The 25,554-nt window shown below is 37.8% G+C and overlaps 1 protein-coding gene and 1 long non-coding RNA gene across 19 annotated transcripts in view; one reads left to right on the top strand and one right to left on the bottom strand.

Moving 5' to 3' along the window:
- The first annotated feature begins 59 nt into the window (after nucleotides 1–59).
- On the top strand, nucleotides 60–1,564 carry LOC113464192 (uncharacterized). The gene is made up of 3 exons (XR_003389041.1): nucleotides 60–1,145; nucleotides 1,219–1,288; nucleotides 1,505–1,564. It is a non-coding gene; the product is annotated as an uncharacterized LOC113464192 (long non-coding RNA).
- Nucleotides 1,565–3,306: 1,742 nt separating this feature from the next.
- LOC108624066 (rap guanine nucleotide exchange factor) overlaps nucleotides 3,307–25,554 on the bottom strand; it is a 108,962-nt gene continuing 86,714 nt past the window's right edge. For 6 of the 18 annotated variants that reach the window (XM_026812645.1, XM_026812664.1, XM_026812680.1 and 3 more), the window contains 3 exons: nucleotides 19,678–20,462; nucleotides 16,887–16,962; nucleotides 15,869–16,157 (listed from right to left, as the gene is read on the bottom strand). In XM_026812645.1, coding sequence (XP_026668446.1) covers nucleotides 15,885–16,157; nucleotides 16,887–16,962; nucleotides 19,678–19,973 — 645 coding nt within the window. In that variant the 5' untranslated portion in view covers nucleotides 19,974–20,462 and the 3' untranslated portion in view covers nucleotides 15,869–15,884. The other 12 variants (XM_026812660.1, XM_026812652.1, XM_026812689.1 and 9 more) reach the window with 9 other exon arrangements.

Here is a 25,554-nt window from a genome sequence, read left to right as displayed (position 1 = left end):
TTGAAAATTTTTTTTTTTCAAAATATCGAAGAATACTTTAAATAAAAGTTGTAGATACTACTATTACCTACGGAAAAGTGATAACCATAAGAATACATGCAATTTTAAGTCATTATAATTTTTCAGAACATTTTTCGCATTTTTCATTTATGAGACTACAACAATAATTGGAAAGGAAAATGTGGGATCATGAATGAACGAATGCAGTTCGTATGCCACGGATTTCACGTTAATCATCAGACAAATCACATTTTAGCGCGTCTGCGGCTGAGGACAATCGTGGAGAGAATTTTATCTACTCACACGAGTTTGCGTGACGCTCAGTAAATCCATATCCGTGATTACTACACCGTGGACACAGGAACACTATCATAAAAAAATGAGTAAGCCTTATACGTGCAACACGCTGCCTAGTATCCTTTTACTAACAAAAGGAAGCTCACATTACTTCAATTTTCGTTTCATAAAATCGTACAAAAAATAATTGACAGAAGAATTAATGGATTAATGAATACGATTTTAGAATAAATGGCACCGAGTTGTTTAAGAAGGAAAGTACTGATAATTTTGGAACAGGTAAGACTACAAATATTTTTAATCTTTGGAAAACGATTGAATTAGTATAATCAGAATCTGGAAAAACTACAAATTCCTTACAAACTAATATAAATATTTTTACTCTTTGGAAAACGATCGAATTAGTATAAGCAGAATCTGGTAACAGTCTCTGCTTAGTACGGAGCGTTTGCGATTGGAACAATCGGTGGGATTCGACCCAGACGGTGACGTCGGAGCTAGGCGCCCGACGTCGATTCATCAGCAACGATAAGCTTCTTGAAAAATTGTATCTGCTCGTATTAATATCACCGCTTCGGGTCCAGTATCGGAGGAAAACGCCCGTGTTACACAATTAACGCCCGCATTCTGAATCGAATATGTACTTCATATTCTTGAACTGCCCCTGGGCATCCGTTTACCAACCAGGCAGCCAGAAACGCATGGAAGCGAACACGTGGAATCACGAGTAAAATTGCCCGAAGTAATGAATTGAACATTTAAATTGAGATCCAAGCAATATTCACTTTCTGCTCTCTTGTTCATCTACGATTAACATTCCGTCCACTTAAATCCGTTTAGGAATAATCGTAAGTATCATCAAAGCAATGGTAAAGCACTTTATAATTCTATACGTGATACGTTGCGTTTTTTACTACTTAGAGAACTGAACTGGCGGTCATCGAGCAAGCGGGATCATTTATTACTCGTCTACTTATTGACTGGAAGATATGTAAGTACACTATCGCGTTCTCGAGACCGGTAAACACACCAGTTTCTATTTTCTTTTCCAAATGTGAATAACCGTGATATAAATAGTACAGGTTCAACGTAATTGCAAAACGCGCTATATCAGTTCCCTGTTGCTCTCCGATACTAACAATAATGAACAATGCAAACCAACAATTATTTAATACTTTAATCATGATTTATAAAATTCATTTTTCAGTCAACGAAGCAGCGCGTGTGAATTCATGCGGTGAACGTGAGACACGATCAAAAGTCGACGACTTATAAGAATCATAAAATGATTTGGTTCAAGGGTTAACAGTGTCATCCTTCGCAATGATCTTGAATTAGTATCGCGGCCGTAAACAAGGCTGCGTCGTCTTGGCGGACGACATAAATTGAAATCGCGCCAGCCTGGCGTTAGTCACGAGCAGCTTTCTCATTTTCTTATCGGTTACAAGATGATCCTCGGCGACACGTCTCATTGTTACGCGGCCAATAATGATTTATGCGTAAGACTTTAATCTACCGGATATGCTATTCACGCTTCCCCCGTCAGAAACGTTGATTCATAACGAAATACACGCAGGGAATCTAGTCTGACGCATCGACGCAAAACGTATTTTGTCAAAATAACGTGGATCTCTATAACAAATGTCGGGGAGAGAAAGAGGGACAGAAGCGCAATTAACTGCGATATGTTGGACAACAAATGCGTTTTGATTGCACACGTCGATTGATAGATGATGAAAATTTTACACCAAAATAAAGCTCGTTCGTGTAGTCGGTGTTTGTTCCATGCATATTTGAATGCGTAACTGATACACAAAATACGTGCTTCCAACTGGAACGGAATCATTGTTTACCAGCGTGAAACATTCATATCACGATTCAAGGATTTTACGATATTAACTATATCCTTATTTTAATTGATGTGATTCAGATTTACAAACGTGCACAATTATTTGGACTTTAAATATTGTATTTATATACTTCGTAGCCTGGAAAGCGTTCGGCTTTCTGGATGTTCACAATTTATGTATTGGCTTTTCAGCAAAAATGATCTCGCCAGGCAATGAATGAAAATTTCAACCCGCTTCAAGACAAATTGAGGTAATGCAGTTGAACTTTATGGATATTTTAACTTCCACGTAACTGGGTCATTTTCGTGCACGGAAAATGATACGAAATTGTTATTCAGGAATATACATAATAAGTTTTCTCTTTATCAAACTGATGTACCTTTTACTTATAATAAATAATTTATACGTTCAATCGTGTGAAATTAATTATAATTCACGTATCAGCGTTGACCTTGGAGAACACGTGTTTGAATGTAGTATCATGTACCGTCGATAGAAGCAATCTGATTCCATACGTTTTCCGGGTCACCGTGAAAATTAGGTCAATATCAATTAAACTGGGTACGATAGCCCGAATTTATGTATATTTGAATGTGTAATCGGCGCGATTGAAAGTGATTTCATAACTAGATCAAATTATTAATTAGTAAGTTGAAATGTATAATACGGTATTAGTGTACTAACTTCTCCCGGCGTGCGTCATCATCTAAACCTTCCGGGCGGGTTGCTCTCGTTAAGGCGCAGAGACACAAACACACACGCACAGATACATAGTTCCCTTTTAGTAGCAGTGGATTATTTCGAGATATAAATATTTTTAAACTCATGGATTTGGATAACTTTTACTTTGGGAAACGCGAAATTTTCCCGGAATGCGGAACGCGGTGCGTTTTCAAAGGGACACAGTTTTATACATATACGTCGAACCGCGCAGGAGTGACCTAATAAACTCCTCAGGAGAGAATGAAAATTAGCAAATCGGGACAAGGCCATTTGAGGTGGTCCAGATGTTATCGAGTGCTCGTGTCCTTGCAATGTAGAACAACTGAACTGACCCGCGTCTCAGATAACGAAATTGCCACAGTAATAAAATAAGTACAATGATTTTTAAGAACCATTTTAATAAGAAGTATCTCAAACGTGTACAATAAAATTTTATAATCTCTTATTTTCACAATACTATTCTAAATTATCCTCCTTTCGAAATAGAATTTAAATCGTATTTCCGACTGTCTGTAATTAATTGCGCCTTGAATACCCAGTCCATTTCTGTTTAATCATGGGGTTCGTAGAACTTCCATTTGCATCTAATTAAACATGTTTACCATGAAACAAGAATAATCTAATACGTTTCCCGGGATACAGACGATAATTTGAAATTGGCACATCGACGTCTCACCGAATCCAGGTGAAGCGCTTGCGTATAAAACGCAGGACAGGGCGCGATGCACCGGAACCCGTCCTCACCTTTCCACGTAATTGGTGAAAAATTTTATCCAACAATATTCATGATCCTTTTTTTAAATAATATTTAATAACATAAAGCATCCGAAATAGTATTTCAATATTCTCGTCTTCATATTTCACGTTCTACTCTTCACCTAAAATAATAAATTTGCATTTTCAATCGTTTGAAATTATTCGTATTTAGAATATTTGAATAATTTGCGTTTTGAAACAAATGGGACTGATTAAATTTGCAAATTCATACTATTACATGGATCTCGCGTAGGTCTGATATATTTCCCGTGCAAAGGATGAGAATAGTCCAAGGATATCGGAGGTCGTCCAGGCTCACGATTCAAGCGCTTGCGTGTCTAAATGCAGGATGGATGGGTGGAACCGCGTTGCTATGTTACCTAGAGATTAATTTAAAATCGTTAGGATAGCTGCCCACGAGGATTCGTTATATTTCGAACTCTATTGTACGAGTTTTAATGAAGCACCAAACTGAAGCCATGGACTAGAGACAGTTTTGGGTGACTGTACCAATCCTCTACGAATCTTATACAATGATTTAAGAATCGTTTTTGTTCAAATCATTATTCAAGATTGAAATATAAAATTGAAACATTATTAAATAATAGAATTCAAGGATTTTCGCTCTGACAAAAATGATTCTTTAAAAACAAATATCTATTTCTGATTTCGCGGTATTACTTGTATTTTAAATATCTGAACACATGTTTTGACTCAGAGCGCGCCGCGGCGTTTCAAGACCGACATAGTCAAGTATACGTATTTGCAATCATATGAGAACGGTTTAATAAATATATCCTCTCTAGGGATGAGAACTGAGCTTTCGATCCAGGCAACTGAAGATTATCTACGTGCACAGTTTGCGTATGAAATGTAGATTAAATACATTAGACTGATACCTTGGGATTAGTACAAAATTGATATTTAGTGCCATAATACGTATAAAATATTTAGGAACATTACTCGCCGAAACTATTATTCAGTAACATAAAACGTGACTATTCAAGAATTATCTCCATAACACTGACAATGAGTCTTCTTCTAAAATAATATAATATAATTTGTACTTTTATGTCAGTACTTCAAATATCTAATCAACTTGTGTTTTTTAACACAAGGGTGGGACTTCTTACATTAAATTTTACATAGAAATGCATATAATTAGGTCGACTTGTAGGATTGCACAATATGACGCAATAAATTGCCCGGGAAAAGGACAAGGATCACACGTGACCAGACCAAGGGAGCCCGTGGCTGGAGGTGGGCAAATGGCATGTAGCGCTTGCGTATGAAATATAGGGCAAATGCGGGGAAATGCATTTCCGTAATACATCTAAAATAATATAAAATCGTCATACAGTAACATAAAAACAAATAAAATTGAACCACTTAAGAACCTCTCATGTCTATTGAGATTATTGTCAAAATTATTGTCAGGATTCAAAAATTGTATGTTTAGTCTAATTGTACTCTGCTTCGAAAATATTGCTACCTGAAATAAATTTAATAATCGAATAGAATTTATGTTTAGACGTGAAAACGTCTAATGAGACACGTGAGACTTGGATATTGAATTCGACGCAATTTTATTTAAACACAATCGAGATAGGAAGAGTCCATTAAATTCCCAGGGTAGATCCGATCATTTTACACTGGATCATGACAGCTTGGGATCGTCCAGGTCCAGGTGAAGCGCGTGCGTGTTTCAACCGACGCACGCATAGAGACGCGTTTCTGTGTGTCGAAACTAATATACCCATCGAATACACATATACCTATATATATATTTGTGCAATCAAGCAGGACGAGTCCAATAAATATCCCGGGCAAAGGATAAAAAGCTTTCGCCCTATCATTCGAGATCGTCCAGGTGAAGTGCTTGCGTGCTTAAATCAACACACCGATAGAGCCGAGTTTCAATGTATTGAGATTAATATCGCTCGTTAAATATATGCATGAATTTGCAATCGAGGAGGAGGAGTCTAATAAACGTCCCGGCTAAGGGATGAAAACTTCCCACCCTCTCAGTTGAGATTGCCCAGGGGAAGCTCCTGTGTATCGAAATGTAGGACAACTGTGACGCACCGCGATGCTGCGTTCACGTAAAGTAATTAACTGTGAAACGATTTATAAATGCCGAGACAGACTCGATTTATCTCATCCAGATTGTAAAATCCTATCTTCGAAACGATTATCTAGTAGCATACTTCAACAATATTAGAGAACTTTTATGTTCATATTATTAAATACGATCTTCTTTCGAAACAAAATGGTAATTTGTACGTCCGAACGTCCGAAATGATTTGTACCATTAAAGGCTGGACAGGCTTTTTGATTTAAGATGCGTGGGCACAAACATTTCTTGAATGCCTATTAATTACACGTGGCTGTACTCAAGCAGAAGGATCAATACGACCCTCTGAGACTCGAGCAGACAATGAAAATTTCAAACCAGATCAAGGCCAATTTACGTGGTGCCCGAAATGGAGTTATCTCATGAATGCCTTATCTGTAATTGACACAGAAACACAGTCTTGTCTATCAAGATTGGTATAAGAACGTCGCTTAATAACACAACGTGTACAGCAGTTTTATCAAAATCATTATTCAGTATCATAAAACGTCAACAGTAAGAATTTTTTCCAAAATTAAATGGATTTTGTATTTTTTATCGTGCAAATCATTTGTACTTTAATAAACGTCTAGATAATTCGTATTGCGACAAATGAGGATCTTACTGGATGCAGAGAATTAATTATGTGCAGCTGCTGACTAGCAAACAAGATCAGAATATTCTGGGAAACCTCCGGGCAAAGGATGAAATTCTGAGTCTAGATCAAGGCCACTTGAGGTGACCGAGATGAAGCGTTTACGTATTTAAATGCAGGACAAGTGTACTCAAACGCGACCTTACGAAGGTCTCACGTTTTGATAGTACAGAACATAAAAGCAATAAAATGCAGAAACTGTTACTTTCAAAATGCCCGAAAATAAACTAAAAATTGTATTTTCGATTGTAGGTTAAATATTCATGGGAATTGCATTACCAGGTGTGTGATTATTTGTTATTTAAATGTTTGAACGTCCTGCATTCTCAAAATACTTTCAATTATTTGGAATGTAAATAGGTGGATAAACTGGATTTAAAAAATTCTATACATATTAAATATTCAATTGTATGGCAATCGTAAATTGTGCGTGGAAAGAATAATTTTTTCTGCTCGCCATCTGCTGGCACAGTGGCCGCAGGGCCGTTAATTTAAAATCCATTTCCCATCAACGATGCATAATTAATAAAGAGAAAAAGAGAAGCGGGAGAGCTTCTCTTATTTGGCTTCAATTAAAAACAGCCCCCGTTGCGAACACTTCGGGTGCTTTCGACGTCACGATATTAACGAGGGAATAATTATTATTATTAAGCGGATCTCCACACGTTAAGCAAGTCTCAATGGATTTGTTTGTCCACGAATTTTCCATGCTATCCTCGCCCATCGCGTTGCGTTGCCGAAATCGAGTTTGCGAACTCTAATCGAATCCTATTTGAAGGGTAATTTTACAATGGCCATCGTACAATGATGAAAAGTTATGCTGCGCTGTTTCCACGTGCACGTAATGGGAAATGGAGCCGGGAAAAATAAAACGTAACGACGGAACTCGATCTCTCGGTTTACCTCGGCAAATTTTTGATTGAACGAGGGAACAAACAAAAACTTGACGGGCTTTTCATTATTTTCGTATCCGCTACAAAAAATGAGACTGCTTTTAATCAATATGAAACGAAATAATTTAATAAAATCTATGTAAATTTCACCAGGCGCTTGAGAAAAAACAAATTTATGTACCATCTATATTAGTTAGTTTAGGGTAAGGTTTTATTAAACTGGCTCTCGTCGAGAAGTGATTTAAAACAACTCCCTAATTAAATTCCTGCGCACCTTTCCCAGAACGTTTTATGATGCAGTGGAGAATTTTATTTTCGTGAACTGAGAACAATATTTACTATGCACGTGTTCATGGACAAAGAAATGTTGCACTGGTTAATGTCAATATGGGAGCTGAGTCATATTTCTCTTAAAGTCGAAATAGATTCCTTTGTTTTCAAATCTTATTCAACGCATTATAGAAAATCCTGATTATTAATTATAATTTAATATTAAAAACTGAAATAGCAATAATATTTAATTTTAAATTCAATTTTAAGATAAATCATGCCTTGAAATCTGATAAATCTTCAAAGATCATAAGTGACAACGAGCTGTGATAAGAGGCTGTTTCTTTCAAATGTAAATATAGAATAGATCAGGACAGATGGAAGGTAGAATAAAATCAGATAGCGAGAAGATGGAAGAAATGTTAAAGGTCATCGCGTACGTCAATTTGCCGTTGAGGTCACGGAAATGTCTGGGGGTCGTAGTAGATCGAATTCAAACTATCATCTCGCTGATACTTTTTACCGAACGGTTCGATCGAGGAAGTACACTTAGTCGACAATAAAACCAGAAACGCAACACTAGCCTCATCAGAGTAAAAAATGAAACAAGATACAGAGCAAGAATTGTTCCGTCGTCAAATTGAATATTGCATTTATTCCTGACGTACTGGAATTTCCGAAAGGGATTTCTTAGCAATCCTTTTATCCGAGTAATACTTATCCCTGCTCGTTGCCCCGGAACAGAGGAATTAAACCGAAACAATTTTATTACTCGCTTCAAAAATTCTCAATTGGAAGGAGATTGCGAGATGAAATCATCGTAAATAGAATTTTGAATAGAAAGGAGCGGAATTAGGCCTGTCAGGGAAACTCGTTAAAGGGGAGGTTTAAAACGGGAAGTGAACCGTTGTCTTGAGTAACTATCCAACTTTGATGATCCTCGAGATGAGAGGAATAATAATTAGAGGACGACTTCACGAGATCACGCTTTGACTGCTGCTGGTACTTTTATTTAACGCGTCACGTTTATATGCATAATTATCGGATCCTCGGATTGCTCGAGTTTACGCCAACTTCTAATTACGTCTGCTGCTGCAGAAACGAGGAGCATTAATAATTGACGCGTCGCGTGAAAAAATGAATGTAAGAATCTTGTCAAAAATATTAATGACAGCCGACGGGCAAGAAACGAAATTGCACACGACGTACATTAACGTAATTAATTCGGGTGAGGGATAATCAGAATCCAGAGGCGGTGCAGCTCTCGTCGAGAAGTGATTTAAAACAACTCCCTAATTAAATTCCTGCGCACCTTTCCCAGAACGTTTTATGATGCAGTGGAGAATTTTATTTTCGTGAACTGAGAACAATATTTACTATGCACGTGTTCATGGACAAAGAAATGTTGCACTGGTTAATGTCAATATGGGAGCTGAGTCATATTTCTCTTAAAGTCGAAATAGATTCCTTTGTTTTCAAATCTTATTCAACGCATTATAGAAAATCCTGATTATTAATTATAATTTAATATTAAAAACTGAAATAGCAATAATATTTAATTTTAAATTCAATTTTAAGATAAATCATGCCTTGAAATCTGATAAATCTTCAAAGATCATAAGTGACAACGAGCTGTGATAAGAGGCTGTTTCTTTCAAATGTAAATATAGAATAGATCAGGACAGATGGAAGGTAGAATAAAATCAGATAGCGAGAAGATGGAAGAAATGTTAAAGGTCATCGCGTACGTCAATTTGCCGTTGAGGTCACGGAAATGTCTGGGGGTCGTAGTAGATCGAATTCAAACTATCATCTCGCTGATACTTTTTACCGAACGGTTCGATCGAGGAAGTACACTTAGTCGACAATAAAACCAGAAACGCAACACTAGCCTCATCAGAGTAAAAAATGAAACAAGATACAGAGCAAGAATTGTTCCGTCGTCAAATTGAATATTGCATTTATTCCTGACGTACTGGAATTTCCGAAAGGGATTTCTTAGCAATCCTTTTATCCGAGTAATACTTATCCCTGCTCGTTGCCCCGGAACAGAGGAATTAAACCGAAACAATTTTATTACTCGCTTCAAAAATTCTCAATTGGAAGGAGATTGCGAGATGAAATCATCGTAAATAGAATTTTGAATAGAAAGGAGCGGAATTAGGCCTGTCAGGGAAACTCGTTAAAGGGGAGGTTTAAAACGGGAAGTGAACCGTTGTCTTGAGTAACTATCCAACTTTGATGATCCTCGAGATGAGAGGAATAATAATTAGAGGACGACTTCACGAGATCACGCTTTGACTGCTGCTGGTACTTTTATTTAACGCGTCACGTTTATATGCATAATTATCGGATCCTCGGATTGCTCGAGTTTACGCCAACTTCTAATTACGTCTGCTGCTGCAGAAACGAGGAGCATTAATAATTGACGCGTCGCGTGAAAAAATGAATGTAAGAATCTTGTCAAAAATATTAATGACAGCCGACGGGCAAGAAACGAAATTGCACACGACGTACATTAACGTAATTAATTCGGGTGAGGGATAATCAGAATCCAGAGGCGGTGCCTCGTATAATGGAACGCTGTCAACCGTGGAACCGAGATAATGTTAGGGGAATAAAAAAAATAGTTGAAACAGAGGAGAACAGGAAGTTGTACCATGCACGAGTACCTATTTAGAGGAAAAAAGATAGACACACAGAGCGAGAGAATATGTTTTTTCATGCTAGACTAACAACGAATTGTGTAATGCAAAAGTACATTTCTGATTCCCGCGTCTATTTCGCTCTCACTTCTATTTAATAAATTTTGATTTCAGATTTTCGTTAGCCTTTTTCTAACAACATATTGCGTAACAAATTTACAGGAAGAATTGAGTGCCTGGGTTTTATTGATCGGTGTACGAAATTGAAGATGTCGCTGTATAAAGGATAGCCGTCATTACAACATGAATCAAATATTTGTTTAAAAAGCATGTAGATTTAGTTTATCCCATTTAAAATATATTTGTATTTCTGCTTATTATTTTATATCAATTTCCTCAACGATTCATGGCCGAAATTTTTAACGAACAGTACTTCAATTGGCTAAAGGTTGATTTTATTATAACATAGATTAACTATTTATTAAAGAAGAATATAGATTTAGTTTATCCTATTTATAATACATTTATATTCCTTCTTATTATTTTATATTAATTTCTGTAACAATTCATGGCCGAAATTTTAGAGGAACACTACTTGAATTGTTGAAGGGTTGCTTTTGTTATAACAAAAATCAGCTACTTATTAAAGAAGCATATAGATTTAGTTTATCATCTTTATAATACATTTGTATTTTTATTTATTATTCTATATCAATTTCTTTAACGATTCATGGCAAAAGATTTAGAACACTACTAAAATTTCCATAGAGGCGTTTTAAAGCTCGAGGACTCTTTCGAACTGCGATTTATATATCAATTTCTTTAACGATTCATGGCAAAAGATTTAGAACACTACTAAAATTTCCATAGAGGCGTTTTAAAGCTCGAGGACTCTTTCGAACTGCGATTTAATCCGACGAAATTCATAGTTTGGCGATTAGCTACGTTTGCGTTGGGAATTATAAGATATCTGCAAAGTTTCAGTCATACGAGAAAACCAAAATGAATTTCAGATAAGGGGTCAAAGTACGATAAAGGGAAATGTACGTAGAACGCTTAAAAGTTCTGATTGTGAAGATAACAGATAGAACGCTGAAAAGGCTAAAATCATGGGAATCCGGGCGAATACGAATTGCGTCGTTTTGCAAGATATTGTGCAATACCTTAGCTACATGTATAACAGAATTCCAAATTTTAATCAATAAAGCGCAATCCAGGATCCTGTTACATCAGAGACACCTTTCTACCTTTCAGTAACTAAAATGCACAACGTTAAGATTGCAATATTTATATTGCGTTCATATCAATCACCCAAGTAATTGTTTATATAAGTTGAACATTAAAATTCAAATAATGATTTTAGGGTGTGGTGTCAATGTCAGTAATCGAAGTTCAAATGAGAGACTATTTTAATCAATACTTCGCAGGCATTGTTACCATCTCTCAACAACCACATTGTAACAAATTCAAGTTGAACATTATTCCCCCCTCCATTTTTCTAACTACCTTGAATATAATAGAAAACTGCTTATAAATATGCTAAAAATGATCAATTTGATAAAAACTTTATGTGGCTGAACGCCCTTTCCAAATTATAGTAAAGACATTTATTTCAGTATTAAAGTCGAATAAATATCACCCACGAGTCCCATGTAATACTTTATTCAACTTAATGTATAATGATATTAAAATAAAAATAATGATCTTAGGGGAATACGATCATCAATCAGAATTCAAGACATCAAATTGAAGGAACCAGTAAAATGTAACCGATCCCCGTTACGTCAGAGACATCTTTCTGCACTTTCTGTAACTACATTATCTTCACAAAAATATTATTAATTCATAATAGTTTAATACACAATACTCCATAATTTTTGAACAAAATAAAATATCTTTTTATATTTCAGCAAACTTTGTAATTGTTATTTACAACGAAGGTATGTATGTTGCAATTTCTTTTACTATAAGCCTTGTATAAATATGCCCCGCAGACTTTGAAATATAATAAAATTAAACTAAGAATAATCGTAGGGAAAGCTGTAGGAAATGCAAATGGAAAACAGAGGATTTGTCAATTAACAAAGACGAATTTAGGATTCTGTTGCATCACAGACATCTTCCTTATCCTTCAGAAACTAGATTGCAATTCGAGGGGTTCCAACCACTATTATTGCAAGAATATAGATAATTACTTGATTCCTGGTCGATGGAATTGAAAGGTAAATATCAGGGGCTTAGAAGAGAAGTGCATAGTCAATAATTATCACTTTTATTTGAACCATCTTTCAAAATTCAGCCAAAAATCGGGTTTTGAACATTAAAAAGTTTATTTGGCGGAATTTCGAAAAATGGTTGACATAAATTTGTATATATTGACCTCCTCTACAAGAAAGGTTCTATACACTTTTCTTCTAATTCCAGTATTTAACGAGATGATTGCCTACCTCCTCATTGTCAGAGAAAACTCGCAAGTAGCAGCTTTTTTTAGCTATAGTCCATAACTCCTTTAATACTGGAATTAGAAGAAAAGTGTATAGGACCTTTCTTGTAGAGGAGGTCAAAATATACAACTTTTGTTTCAACTATTTTTCGAAATTCCGCCAAAAATGGTTTTTCAAAATTTAATTTTCTTATTTTTGTATGTTTATTGCTCCTAACCGATTGAAATTTTGTCTTTCAACTCCATCGACCGAACAATAGTGAAGAAATGTTGTCTATTCAACGAGGTAATTAAAATTTTTATAAATTTCATAGTTCACAAAATGGGGAGAAGTTAGCGTTAAACTTAGTCGTTCGTTCTTAAGCTACCTGCTGCTAGCATATCGGTATCTCAATGTGCCGAAGCCTGACACTCGAAAGTAAAACCTGAGACCTGTCTCTTAATGACCTGCTGTAAATTACTGCTTCTGCTACCCATGGTCCTTATCTTCAAGTGTCGGGTTTCGGTACAATGACTCAGTTACGTCCTTCTAAGAGCAGGTAGATTTAAAGACGACCGTCTACGTTCAACTCTAATTCTCTTCCCATTTCTTATAATTATAGCTACTCTGTAATTTATAACGTTGTTAATTATTTCATTGAGTATATTACATTTATTCAGCGAACGTAACTAACGATTAATTGCTTTGTTTCCTGTAATATTTAAACAATTTCTTAGTTGCTCTTGCATGTAACTTATGTTTAAATTATCTCGTCACGAGCGTGGCATACGAACGTGGTAGTGTCGAAGGCAATTATTGCTCTCCTGTGCGTCCGCTATACGAGCACTCTGATTGGTCCCAGTTTTTCGTTAATCTCGACATCATTTTTGCGAGGGAAATTGTTCAAAATCATCTCAGCTCCTCCTCATTTTCGGGCGTAGTATTATAATTCCGGGGCTTCCTGTATATTAGGTTAAATAGCGCATTACATGGGACTCGTGAGTGATATTTATACGACTGTAATATTGGAATAAATATCTTTATTATAATTTGCAAAGGACGATTTTGCGAAGGATTATTATTGATGAACAGAAGCAAAGCGTATTTAAAAGATGTTTTGCTTTGCATAAAAATCTATTATCGAGAAATAAGAAAAGTTTTATAGAAATGGGTGGCTGAACACAATTCGCCGGTTTCACCATAGTTTCGCTTTTATAAAGATTAAGATGTTTACAATTCCAGTTCCATGCAACAATTTTTTTATTAATTAATTATTAACGATGGTGACAAATATCTTACATAGAAATTGTAGGCGTTGACGGACACTTCGAAGATTCTATCTTTTTCTTCTAACTTATATTAATAGGCGAACAGCGAACGTCTCAGATCTCCCTCCATTAATCTGTCACCTCCCTAACCACGCTTCACGTATAGTATACACGGGCTTGGAACGGTCAAACACTGAACTGTGCCCGGTCCTATGTATGAGCCGTTCAGTGCACACATCGATTAACTCCACTTTTTGAAAAATCTTAAATTTATGTGTCAAAGCACAAGTTATGACTATACCAAGTGCTTTCACATATAAATTTAAGATTTTTCAAAACAGTGGAATTAATCGATATGTGCACTGAACGGCTCATATATAGACTCTCCATAAAAATAATATACATAGAGATGAGCCATAGGGACCTCTGCAAGTGAAAACTTATAAAAATTCGTTCGTACTTTGTTCGAAGGTATGTACCCGAGTACGGCGAGTTGTGCCCAGTCAAAACTGAAATAACAAATATGATCAGCAATGAAAATTCAAAATTTGTTAATCGATAACACATGATTCAGCAGAGACATCGTCCTTATCTTTTAGCAACTACCGTTCAAGAGACCGAGGTTGCAAAATTGTTATTATACTATGATAACACTAGAACTATCTTCCAAATAATTTTAATGTAATAATGTAATAATAAAGTTAAAATAATAAAGAATACTAAAGCATCGAGAAGAGATTATTAAATTGTAAGAATGTAGATTGAAGGAATGTGGTACGTGTGCAAATATCTGTTGTATAATTTTAATTTAAGTCAATAAATATTTGCAAAGAAGTATCATAAATGAAATAATGATTTATTTAATCTATGGGAATCAAAATTTGTTCAGCAGTCGACCGAGGAGTCTTCTACTTATGGTGTGTAGATTGTACCGCTCTCTATATCACCGGGAGGTCACAGTAAGGGACGGTATGGTAATATTTTTATGGCGTTGAACCCGTTTATCTGTAGATTACAGGTGTGATGTAAAATTACATGCAATCGGTAAAGTAGAAAGTAGATCCTATCGTAGATGGCAGCACGGAACAGATTATCTTGATTTATTCTACATTTCAAATACTTGAAACAAAAAATAGGAAGATCTCAGTACCGAAGGGGATTAAACAATTTTGGGGACGGTAGGGCCTAAAATCGCGACAATTTTCTGCCAGGTAAACTGTGCACATAAATTATGCAAATTACGTATTTATAATCTGTCAGCTTAATTAGCGAAACGATAATCAAATAATGGTGACTGGATTAATAAACATTACACGGTATATTATGATTTAGAAATTTAGTTAACGCTCAGATGTGAAATTCACTTCTCTTTTTGGACGACGCGCTCTGTTTCAAATTTCAACTGCGCTGGTGAATTTGTTGAAAGCGTATTTGAAAGTTATATGTAATTACGTTAAATTTTTTATTAACTTGTCATCCTAAGTTTACTCTCTCCCTGAAAGGAAGGAATTTCTTTTGAAAAGTTCAAAGAAATTCCTGACGACACGTTTCTCCTCAGCTTAAAAGTACTGAATTACACGAAGCATATTTGAGTCGAAACGTGAGAAAACATTAATTAATTAATTGCTGATTATAAATAATCGGCGAGAGTAGGTTGAAAACGCGACGCGAATACTGCGTAACACACGGCAGCCGCGGGAGAAACTATTGATTAACTGTCTGGCACATTGCGTCTCGAGGCTGGACAGCATTGTCTTTCATTATGCGATATCGTCGGGATTCTGATTGTGCCACGGCGAGCTTTGCGTACACGGTTGCTCAGAAGTCTCAAGACAGTTTGCAGAATGCACGAATGCATAATTAAATGAAAACTCCGACAGTTAAACGAATCAAGAGTCACAGATCTCGAAACAACGTACGGATCTAAGTTTTGATATTGTAAACGTGACTAAAGTTACGACGATCAAAACTTTTACAATCATTTAAATTATTCATATTGTTAAGAATTCTTTAGAAAGAAGCTTTCTTACTGTCTCGAGAAATAATTGACTTTCGACACGAAGAAGAAATTGCGTGAACAGATAAGAAACATTTATTAATATCAATCGTATTTCGAATTGAAGAAGCTTCTTTTTAAGTCGAAGTGTACGTAGCGAGTCGTTTTCCTCGAATGTGGGACACGCTGGTTGGAAAAAGAGAAATTGGCCGTGTCGATTTCTTGCCTCTCTCCGTATAACACACACGCAGTCCGTTATTTCTCCTTCCTCGACGATTTTCAACGGACAGGCAACAAGAATGAAAAAAAAAAAAAAACACGGGAAAGCTAGACACATGTCCCAGTGACAGGAAAATCTCGGGAACGTGTACTACATTGATTTCGCGTTTGACGGGTATCTGACGATACTGCAAACGGTATTCAGCTGCGACCTGCGGTTTTAGTGAACGTCCCGTCAGATCGCAAACGCTCGACGTTATTCCATACAAAAATTAATTTAATTCGCGCGAGGAAATCTTTTCGAGAATTTATCATAACATCCCAATGAGCGACAAGAGATTAACGCACGAAAGAGCAGACGTCGAAATATAAATGCGAATATCGTTTAGCCCTGTTTAAAAAAAGGTAAAAAGAGATCGTAAAGGGGTTTGAAGCGCCCCTTGATTATTCGAGCCAATCGTACCGAGTGACTTGATGAACCTATGGCCTTTAAATTTAATCGAACGAGCAAGAAATTACGGCGGAAGTTCGAACAGTGCCGGGGGGTTGTGGTTCGTTTCCGATACGAAGATCCGCACGGGTGTAAACCAACTTCCCCACGAACTTCCATCACGGCACAGTTTTTCATCGTTCAATACGTAAATCGAACAGGCCAGCTGTATTTTTTATTTCGAAATTCGGCAAATGCACGACGAAATACGAAATTTCAGAACGGACCAAAAAATAAGAAACCGTCTGAGAAAGTAAGTATAATAAATTATTTCAATTATTTACTTACGACGATCATCTCGGATGGCTCGAGGACGAAGCACTCGTTCGGTCTCCTTGCGCTGCCACCCGTCCGCTTGCCGAAGCTGAAACAGAGAACGGAATCGGCACCGTTAAAATCGATTCTATGCGGTTTCGGTCCGGGCGAGAGAAAACATTTTTCAACCCCGGCTTTTAACTGTTTATGGTGCCAGAAGCGGTGCGAGCCCCATCGACAGATGTTTCTCTCCCTCTCGAGTGTCGCCGCCACTTCATATCACGAATTAGCCACGAAATTCCCTTGGTTACGCGCGCTCGGCAACCCCTCGATAATCGACAAAAATTTGCCGGAAGCTAAGCGCGAGAATCGCAAAGTCAAGTTGTATACCAGGCCACAGGCATAATTCGATCTCATCGCGTATTATTTGGTAAGCGTAACAGCTGCACCATGTTTGCGTATCAATCGATTAATTACGCGCACGGCATCGAGTTCGAAAGTGAACTAATGAGTATCAAGATTTACACGTAATAATAAAATCGGGAAGAAAACGAGCTAATTAGCACGGCAGAGTAATTGAAATCGTAATGTGTATTTGTACGCGTTATACTGCATTATCCGATTGTTCTACAATAGTATTTGTTGAAATCGATGTGCGCGCATTAATAACCAAAATTCGAGGATAAAATGATGATTAAGGGGTGGCTGGGCTGTGTGCTTCTAGTAGCGCCGCATTAATCCATTTCCATAACTATATTATGATTTCTGCGAGGTACGTTTACAGTGGGAGCTACCTGGCCATAGAATCTCGCCTCCAATTAAGGTAATTAATGCCCAACGAACACGCAAACTCCATTATATGTATACCGAGATCGCTTGTACAGAAGAAATGTCTAATGTTTTAATATAAGGTCACAGGTAGAGTTTAAAAAGAATTATCGGTTAAACTTTGAACATTTAATTATCGCTTGTAATCGTAATGTCAATAAAAGTCGAAACTCAGAGATGAATTTCTGCAGAACGTACCGAATTCCGATTACACAGTAGACATAAAATGGCATGCTCATTGGGTACATAATGCGTGATGAGCATCGCATAAATCGGCATTGGCTTTGAGCACGAAGGGAATATCGACGGTAGTGCATCAAACGCGGTAAGCCAGCAGAAACGAAGGTTGTCTAAGGTTCTTGACCTCCCAACAATCGTCGGTCTTCGTTTAACGCAGGCCGTGTAACGCGTGTGCGTGTGCACTGCGGAAAATTGAATTCGAACTCCTGTACCGTGGTTAGCCCAACCCTCGTCATGAGTTAACCCTTTAACGTCATCCCCGATACGCTGATCATCAACGCGTACGGTTATGCTGCTGGCGGTTCGTCCGACGTGCCGTTATTAGGTTTCTCTACCTTTTATAATAATGCATTTCATGTTGCAGTTAGAAGAATCAAACTGACTTCATGCTATTATGTATTCTCTTGTCGAGTTTATTCAGGATTACCTTTAAAACTTGTCGAAAGAACTAAGAACAAGTCTGACATTTTATACTCTGTTGAGAAAAGATCAACTTATGTGCAGCAGACGTAGCGTATTAAATTCCATATCACACCATCATCCCCGCTTGTGTAAAATTTCAAAATGAAACGAGACTTCGATGAAAATAATTCCAATATTCCAAGAAATGTATAATCGTATGGTTACTAATTCATCTCTGATGAATTCTTATTGCAACTTTTAAAGACAGAACATCTAAATAATTTGATTTTGAAATTTTGTTCTTGGAACTGGATTTGAAAACTGCGAGGAAAAATTGAGCGAGAAGGCAGACACGAAGCCAGCCAGCTGTCGCGCGTTTATGGAGATTAATTGAAATATATTCAAATTTTAACACAGGCACCCATTCAGTAGCGCGAGCGTCATTCTGATTTATGCGACGGATAAATTTTGCGTTACGTTGTGTTACGACAGCGTCTCAATAAAAGCTGCCGCGTCAGCGTGCACCAATTTCACGTGTAACATAATATAACTTGTATAAAAGAAAGCGCCTACGTCCTGTTCCGCAATCCACGTTTATTGCGTTCAAGAATCCGTCGGACGAGTCAGACAGCGAACCCGATTTTTAACACAGGAATAATTATTAAATAGTGAGTCGAACAATTTTAATCCATGCTTTATTAAAGGAGGTCGAACTTTGTTAAAATTTTCTGGTCTGATACACTTTTTAAAATATTCAAGTATTAATGAGTCGACCAAATAATTAAGATAATGAGTCTATTTAAAATGTCATTATTTCAAATAATTGTTCGCATTAACTCGGTGCGTATTTTGCAATGGGGATGGTTCGCCGGATTTACTCATAGCGATAATACAGACCGATGTGATTTACGTCGCAGCTGTGTTAATTTACAGGTGCTGGTTCGGGAAATTAATTGCCAACGGTGATTAATATCGGTAAATTGAGGACGAAGCTCGATCGATTTTTAGTATAAAAATTACATTCTCGTCGAACGTAGTTTCATTCTTAATAAAAGGATAACGAGGTCTGTTCGCAAGCAAGCTACGAGTATCCGTAGCAATATCAGCTGTATTGTAGAAGTTTAGTTGATTCATAGAATTCCAAATTTGATCATCCCTTATTTGATCAAGTTAGAGTGTACACATTCGTAGAATAAAATGTAATACTGAAATCGAACAGCAAGATACAGATAAATTCAGCAGATATAATAAACAGGGAACGGAATCGTCAATATATATAAAAATAATTCATGAAAGAAATTGTCAGGCGATTAAAAAAGATGAACGTATAAATTGGTGGGACTGAAGGACTCACCAGACGGAGAACCGTCTCCTGGGGAAGGCAGGAGGCGGTGGTGGTTGGGCACGATAACTCCTGTCGACGGATTCGCTTCTGAGGGCCTGAACGACCTTCGGCACGGCCCTGAACGGCTCCTGGGAGGCTCGGCTGATCACGCCCGAAGGCAGATTGCCATTTCCGACGGTGTCGTTGAAATTACTCGCTCCGGCGCTGCCACCGCCGTGGAAGCTGTTCCACCGTCTGACAGGACCTCGATTAGCAACGTGGTGCCCGTTTCCGGGACCGCGCAATTGGTTCGTATGTTTGTGCATCCTTTCTCTCAGTTCCTTTTTCTTCACCCTTCGGTGCAGGACTCGGACAGTTCCGAGTTCGCCTCCATTTCCTTTTTTATCGTACCACTGGATTTTTACTCAGTCCTAGACACACCCGTTGGCGACATCACTTCACTGTCTCTTTGTCTTTATTTCAATTAAAAAGATTTCACTGTTCGGTGTGCGTTTAATAGGCCTAGCGTTCTCGCGGAGTTGGAACCACGTCTGCCCGGAGGAATTCGAATTTTCTTTACAGCGTGTCAGACTCCTCTCGGGTTTTTATAGAACCGTCCCGTGAACCGGGTTTTGATCGGTCGCTCTTGCCAGAAAGTTTCCTCGCGTCGATTATCGACTCACCGCAACTTTCCCAGAGTTTCCTTCCCTCGGGTATTTCACTCCGCTTTTTTCCGAGTCAGTAAAAATGGTCGTTTTGAACGAATTTAATATCAGCATCTTTTTGATATATCCCAAATGTACGTCGTGTGTGATCTAATTTAATCATAATTGTCGTTCAAAGTAAATTATCCATCGATTTTGTAACGAAAAAATGTTTAAATCCACGTTTTATTTCAGTAAATGACTCTGCTGTTTCAGACTGAAAAATATCTACCCCATGACTCTCAACTATTACGTCCGATGAATTTCTCTATTCAGGAAGAACCTGAATGCACAATCCGACACGTAACTAAAATTTTCACAGGTTCCCATAAATCAATCTCGTTGCCAAATCGAACTTACGCAACCCCCGATCCCCTCGGCGCGTTACAACAAAACTACAGAAATTTCCGAACGAAATTCGACAATAAATACAAATTAAGATCGTTACAGATTTCAACGTTTCCCTAATAATAATAAATTAATTTCGTATCGAACAGGGAACAATTCCTGGATTTCTCATTAAGTTCGATAATTAAAATCGAGACCTCCGCTTCCGTGTAATCGTAGCGTAACAGAAATGCATTGTGGACAACGTGGTAGGAAGTCGTGAATCGTGTACTCTCGGTTACTCACAAAATCCTCTCCGACACGATTTTATTACGTGACTAATCTGTATCCAGCGTTGCTCGTTAAACGGAAGAGAAGCGTCGCGTCGTCGGGGTGTCGCGTCGTTCTGTCCCCTTTCTCCTCTTATCAATTTCGACCGTTTGCACGGGTGATAACAAGCAGGGGGGACGAGATGATAAAATCCGAGTCGCGACGTTATAAAGAAATCGACTGACGCCGCGACGTACAACTTCTCGTGTATAAAGAAATCTCTGTGCTCCGCGTAATCGGTCCGTTTATACAGATACGCCGATGACAACAATTTGATCTAGGCTTTCTGAGATCAACCGAGTTATTTATATTTTATTTAAAAAAAATTATCAGATTATTCATTTCCATCGAACGAGTGTCTAACGCCTGTTTCGCGAGTCGGCGAAAGTTTTAAGTGGCAATGTACATAAATTAAAACCGAGAAGTTCGCGTGTTTGTATTAATTATTGCGGTATACTCAACGAGATGAAACTCGCAAGATGGTACATAGTTCGCTGTTCGAGAAAAGGGCGGTAACTTCGTAATTACTACAAGTTACGAGCGTACGAGAACTTTGAAATACCAGCGAGCGTAACGACGCTGCCACCGTTACCTTTTTATGTGGGACTAGCAATATGTAAAGCGCAGATTGAACCCGCTAGCATTCTCTCTCCAATCCGTCGGCATCACAAAGGATTCCGACAAAGGACTCCTTCGAAAGGAATTCCCTCCCACGTTTTCAATTTATAATATAATATCGTTTTCCCATTTCTGTGGGACAAGTGAAAATTACGTGAAAAATGGAAGTGGCAAGCTTCGAAACCATTTATCAAAATGTTGACGAAATGTTCAGAAGGGAATATAAATTCTCTGTCTGAATTCACGAAGATTTACTTGATTTTGCTATTTATCTGCTAGATCGTTTGTACGCTCTGCTCTAATTTCTAAGAGAAGCCGATTATAGGTAACAGAAAGCTCGGAATATACCGAGCGGTACGACAAAAGTTTTACGTCAAAGGAGTAGTGTGTAAGGTCTCGTTACCCGAGGGCTGAGATTCGAAAGGCACGGAGGGAGATTACCTGAGGATACAGCCGTGGGAAAGTCTTAGTAACGGTGCAGGTTGAAGTGCATAAGAGGTCCCCGAGGAGGAATAGGTTTAAGGTGGATGGGGACGGGGGCAGAGCTTCTCTGTCGGGTATGTATAGAAATTCAGCGAGCTTGCAAAACCTCTTGAGCACGCGCTCGTCTTCCTCTCGACGTAGGCGCTATCAAAAGCATCCGGACAACGGCAGAACGTCCGTACAGAGCAACAAAAAAATCCGCTACGACTTCAAACGCGAGACGCAATTTTATCAAAAATGATGATTTATGGTTCTTATATATTCACTCGTCAGAAATGTCGTCTAAATTTTATGTCATTGTAACAAATTCATAAAATGTTTTGATAATAAATGGAAATGATAATAATAAAATAAACGAGAAAGGTAAACTGTTTCGAGACGCAAAGGAAACAAACGAGTGGAGATTGTGACCAAGTTTTGTTCTAAAGCGTGGACGCAATTGTAACAAGTTACAGAAATATGTTATGTACCGAAGTTCGAAACTAATTCGTTATATATAACAATGTTTCGTTACATTGTGTAAGTCGCAGCTTAACGCTACATATAATGACAAACTTCACTGAAACTTTTGGCGGACCGGTAACTAGAATCTTGGCAATGATTACAATATTTCTCTGAAACTGGCTCACCAACTGGAGAACCAAGTTGGCCTCGTGCGAGGAACTTTTGCCACGACCTCTCCGTTAGTTTCTTTTTACCTCCTGGAGCCCCGCTTAAACATTCCACCGTTCGGGTGGAGTGTTTGCGAATGCGTCTACGTAAACGGGAGGTACCTGGGCAAAAGTTCCACGGAGGTCGCATTCACCGGGGAAACTACCGTGCACCTGCAGGAAATTTTCCAGCCGCTGGTACAATCATTGCCAAAAGTCACTACGAGCTTTCCAAGTTCGAGACTAATCTCGAAACGCAGCATTTTGTTCGTTCGATCGATCTTTAATCTATAGAGCATCTACTATTTTAATGAAATGATGAATCACGAGATTCAGGGAAGCTTTGCACCTGCAGGAAATTTTCCAACCCTTGCAAAAAATAATTACAAGATTTGCGAACTGGAAAATAATTTCGCAACGCAGCATTTCATTCATTTGATTAATCTTTAATCGATAGAGCATCTACTATTTGAATGAAATGATGAATCACGAGATTCAGGGAAGTTTTGCACCTGCAGGAAATTTTCCAACCCTTGCAAAAAATGATTACAAACTCTGCGAACTGGAAAATAATTTCGCAACGCATTCGTTCAGTTAATCTTTAATCGATAGAGCATCTACTATTTTAATGAAATGATGAATCACGAGATTCAGGGAAGCCTTGCACCTGCAGGAAATTTTCCAACCCTTGCAAAAAATAATTACAAACTCTGCGAGCAGGAAAATAATCTCGCAACGCAGCATCTCATTCATTTGATTAATCTTTAATGGATGAAACGTGAACTTCTTTAATAAAATGATAAATCATGGGGTTGAGAGTAGAGTGAAAAATGTTCTAATCAGAGAAGTGGTACGGTAATCCAAGTTAATGCTATTTCCACCCGTTGATTCCACCCACGCGGGCTAATCGCGGTAAAAGTTGGCGAGTATTGCGAAACAACCTGAAATAACCGAGCTTTTCCCATGGAACAACTTTTCCGTGTGACAAAAGCGGATCGCGTTTATTTTTTCCCTCGAGAGGAGCAGAGTACGTGCGCGAGGCTCGTGGAAAGTCGAAAAGAGAATGGAAAAACAAAACCTCACTGACACGTGCGGAGAAATGCGTAAACAATTTTTAGCGGCGCGCCGTGCGCGAAGGGGTTGAAACCCGGTGGAAGGGCGGGGGGGTTGATTTTTACAGAAATGCAGTGTAAATATCGCGTGAGCATAATCAAATATTGACTCTACGGTACAAATTCCAATTTTCACTCGGCGCAAACGTGATCTCTATTTTACACGTGCTGAATCCCTGTTTGTAACAGATTCGTTTTTCTCGTCGAGCAGTTCCACCCGGGAATCGTCATGTCTCATTTAAAAAAAAAAGTGACGTAAACGTTGCCACGAGATATATTAATCAATGTCAACCCCAAATAATTTCGTCCACAAAATAATTCGATCGTAAATAGCGAGTAAAACGCGTTTCAATATTCGTAATGAATTTATTTTAACAATTAAGCCATGCTTATCGTCACTGAACCAACGGACTCGAATCGACTTTGTAAAACGATGCCCGGGCGTTTGTCAGCGCGTAATGCGACCAACTTTCTGTTATCGCCCCGATTCCTTTTGTCAGACACGACGAAGTTGACTACCGGGCAAAACTTTCACGCGTTATAATGCGAGAATACCTGTATATACCTTGATTGTGCCTCGAGTGGAACGAAACTAACCGCTGATAAGACACCATGAATTCCTGATAAAAGCCTGCTGTACAACCATGAAATCAAATCGTTAGCGTACTCAAAAATAGGACGTGATTCATCCGAAATTAAGTAGAATTCGTGTGTATTTAATTTACTTAAAATGTACAGATTAACGATTAGATATAACGGTTTCATGTATATGAGAAACTGATAATGTATGATAAAAGCGTTGAGTAGATGGCCAGAACTGATTCGTGCGCAAGAAGTTTCCCCACGGGAACCCGTTACCTTGGTAATTATCCTTACGCGATACAGTTTCGTGTTACGCAACGTCAAAACGATAACAACGAGTATGTATATGTATGTATATATGCGCGAGCTCTTCTTGCCCGAGGAAAACAGAAAAAGCTCTTTTAATCGGATAAAACCTTGGAAGTTTCAACTGGTTAAATCTCGGAGGAAGTTTCAAACCCTTTTTCGAATTAACTACCCTTGAGTAAAAGTTCGCGGAAGAAAGCTGATACATATTGATGTCGTGATTACCTTATCACTTTCTCAAGCTTTTATTCTTCGCGAAGAAAAGTTCATAAATCAAGTTTATATCCAGACTTTAGTTATAGTTATAATTCCATATTGAAACCCGTGTCGAATATAAAAGTTTCTATTCCCATCCCGAAACGTTATCACATTTTATTCCATCTATTTAATCGCATTATTTAAACAGCGTGGGTACAAAGAAATTGTGTCCACGTGCGGAAAATAGGACGCGATATTACATATCTCGTACTCGTGAAACAATATTCGGGACGCGTAACGAATCCTGGATATTGCGTTTTGTGGGCGGGATGAAACCATTTCCTATATACGACTTAAAATCCAATCATCCCGATCATTATTAGAACTGGACGAAAATACGATTAGAGATCAATGGGAGATTGAAATGAAATGAAAGAGGATAATACTTCTTCAATTTGAAATTATCAATCTTGCTTTTAATTTGTTCCACAGGGAAGATTGTAAAATTAGAACTACAGAAAGAATGTTTTAAATTTTTATTAGAGGATTGAATAGGAGTCTTATTCGACCTATAGTAATTTTTAAAAATTTTTTATT

This window comes from Ceratina calcarata, unplaced genomic scaffold (genome assembly GCF_001652005.2).
Source record: "Ceratina calcarata isolate Rehan_Ccalc_2016 unplaced genomic scaffold, ASM165200v1 scaffold115.2, whole genome shotgun sequence".
NCBI lineage: Eukaryota > Metazoa > Arthropoda > Insecta > Hymenoptera > Apidae > Ceratina > Ceratina calcarata.
This window is presented reverse-complemented; position numbering and strand designations above follow the sequence as displayed.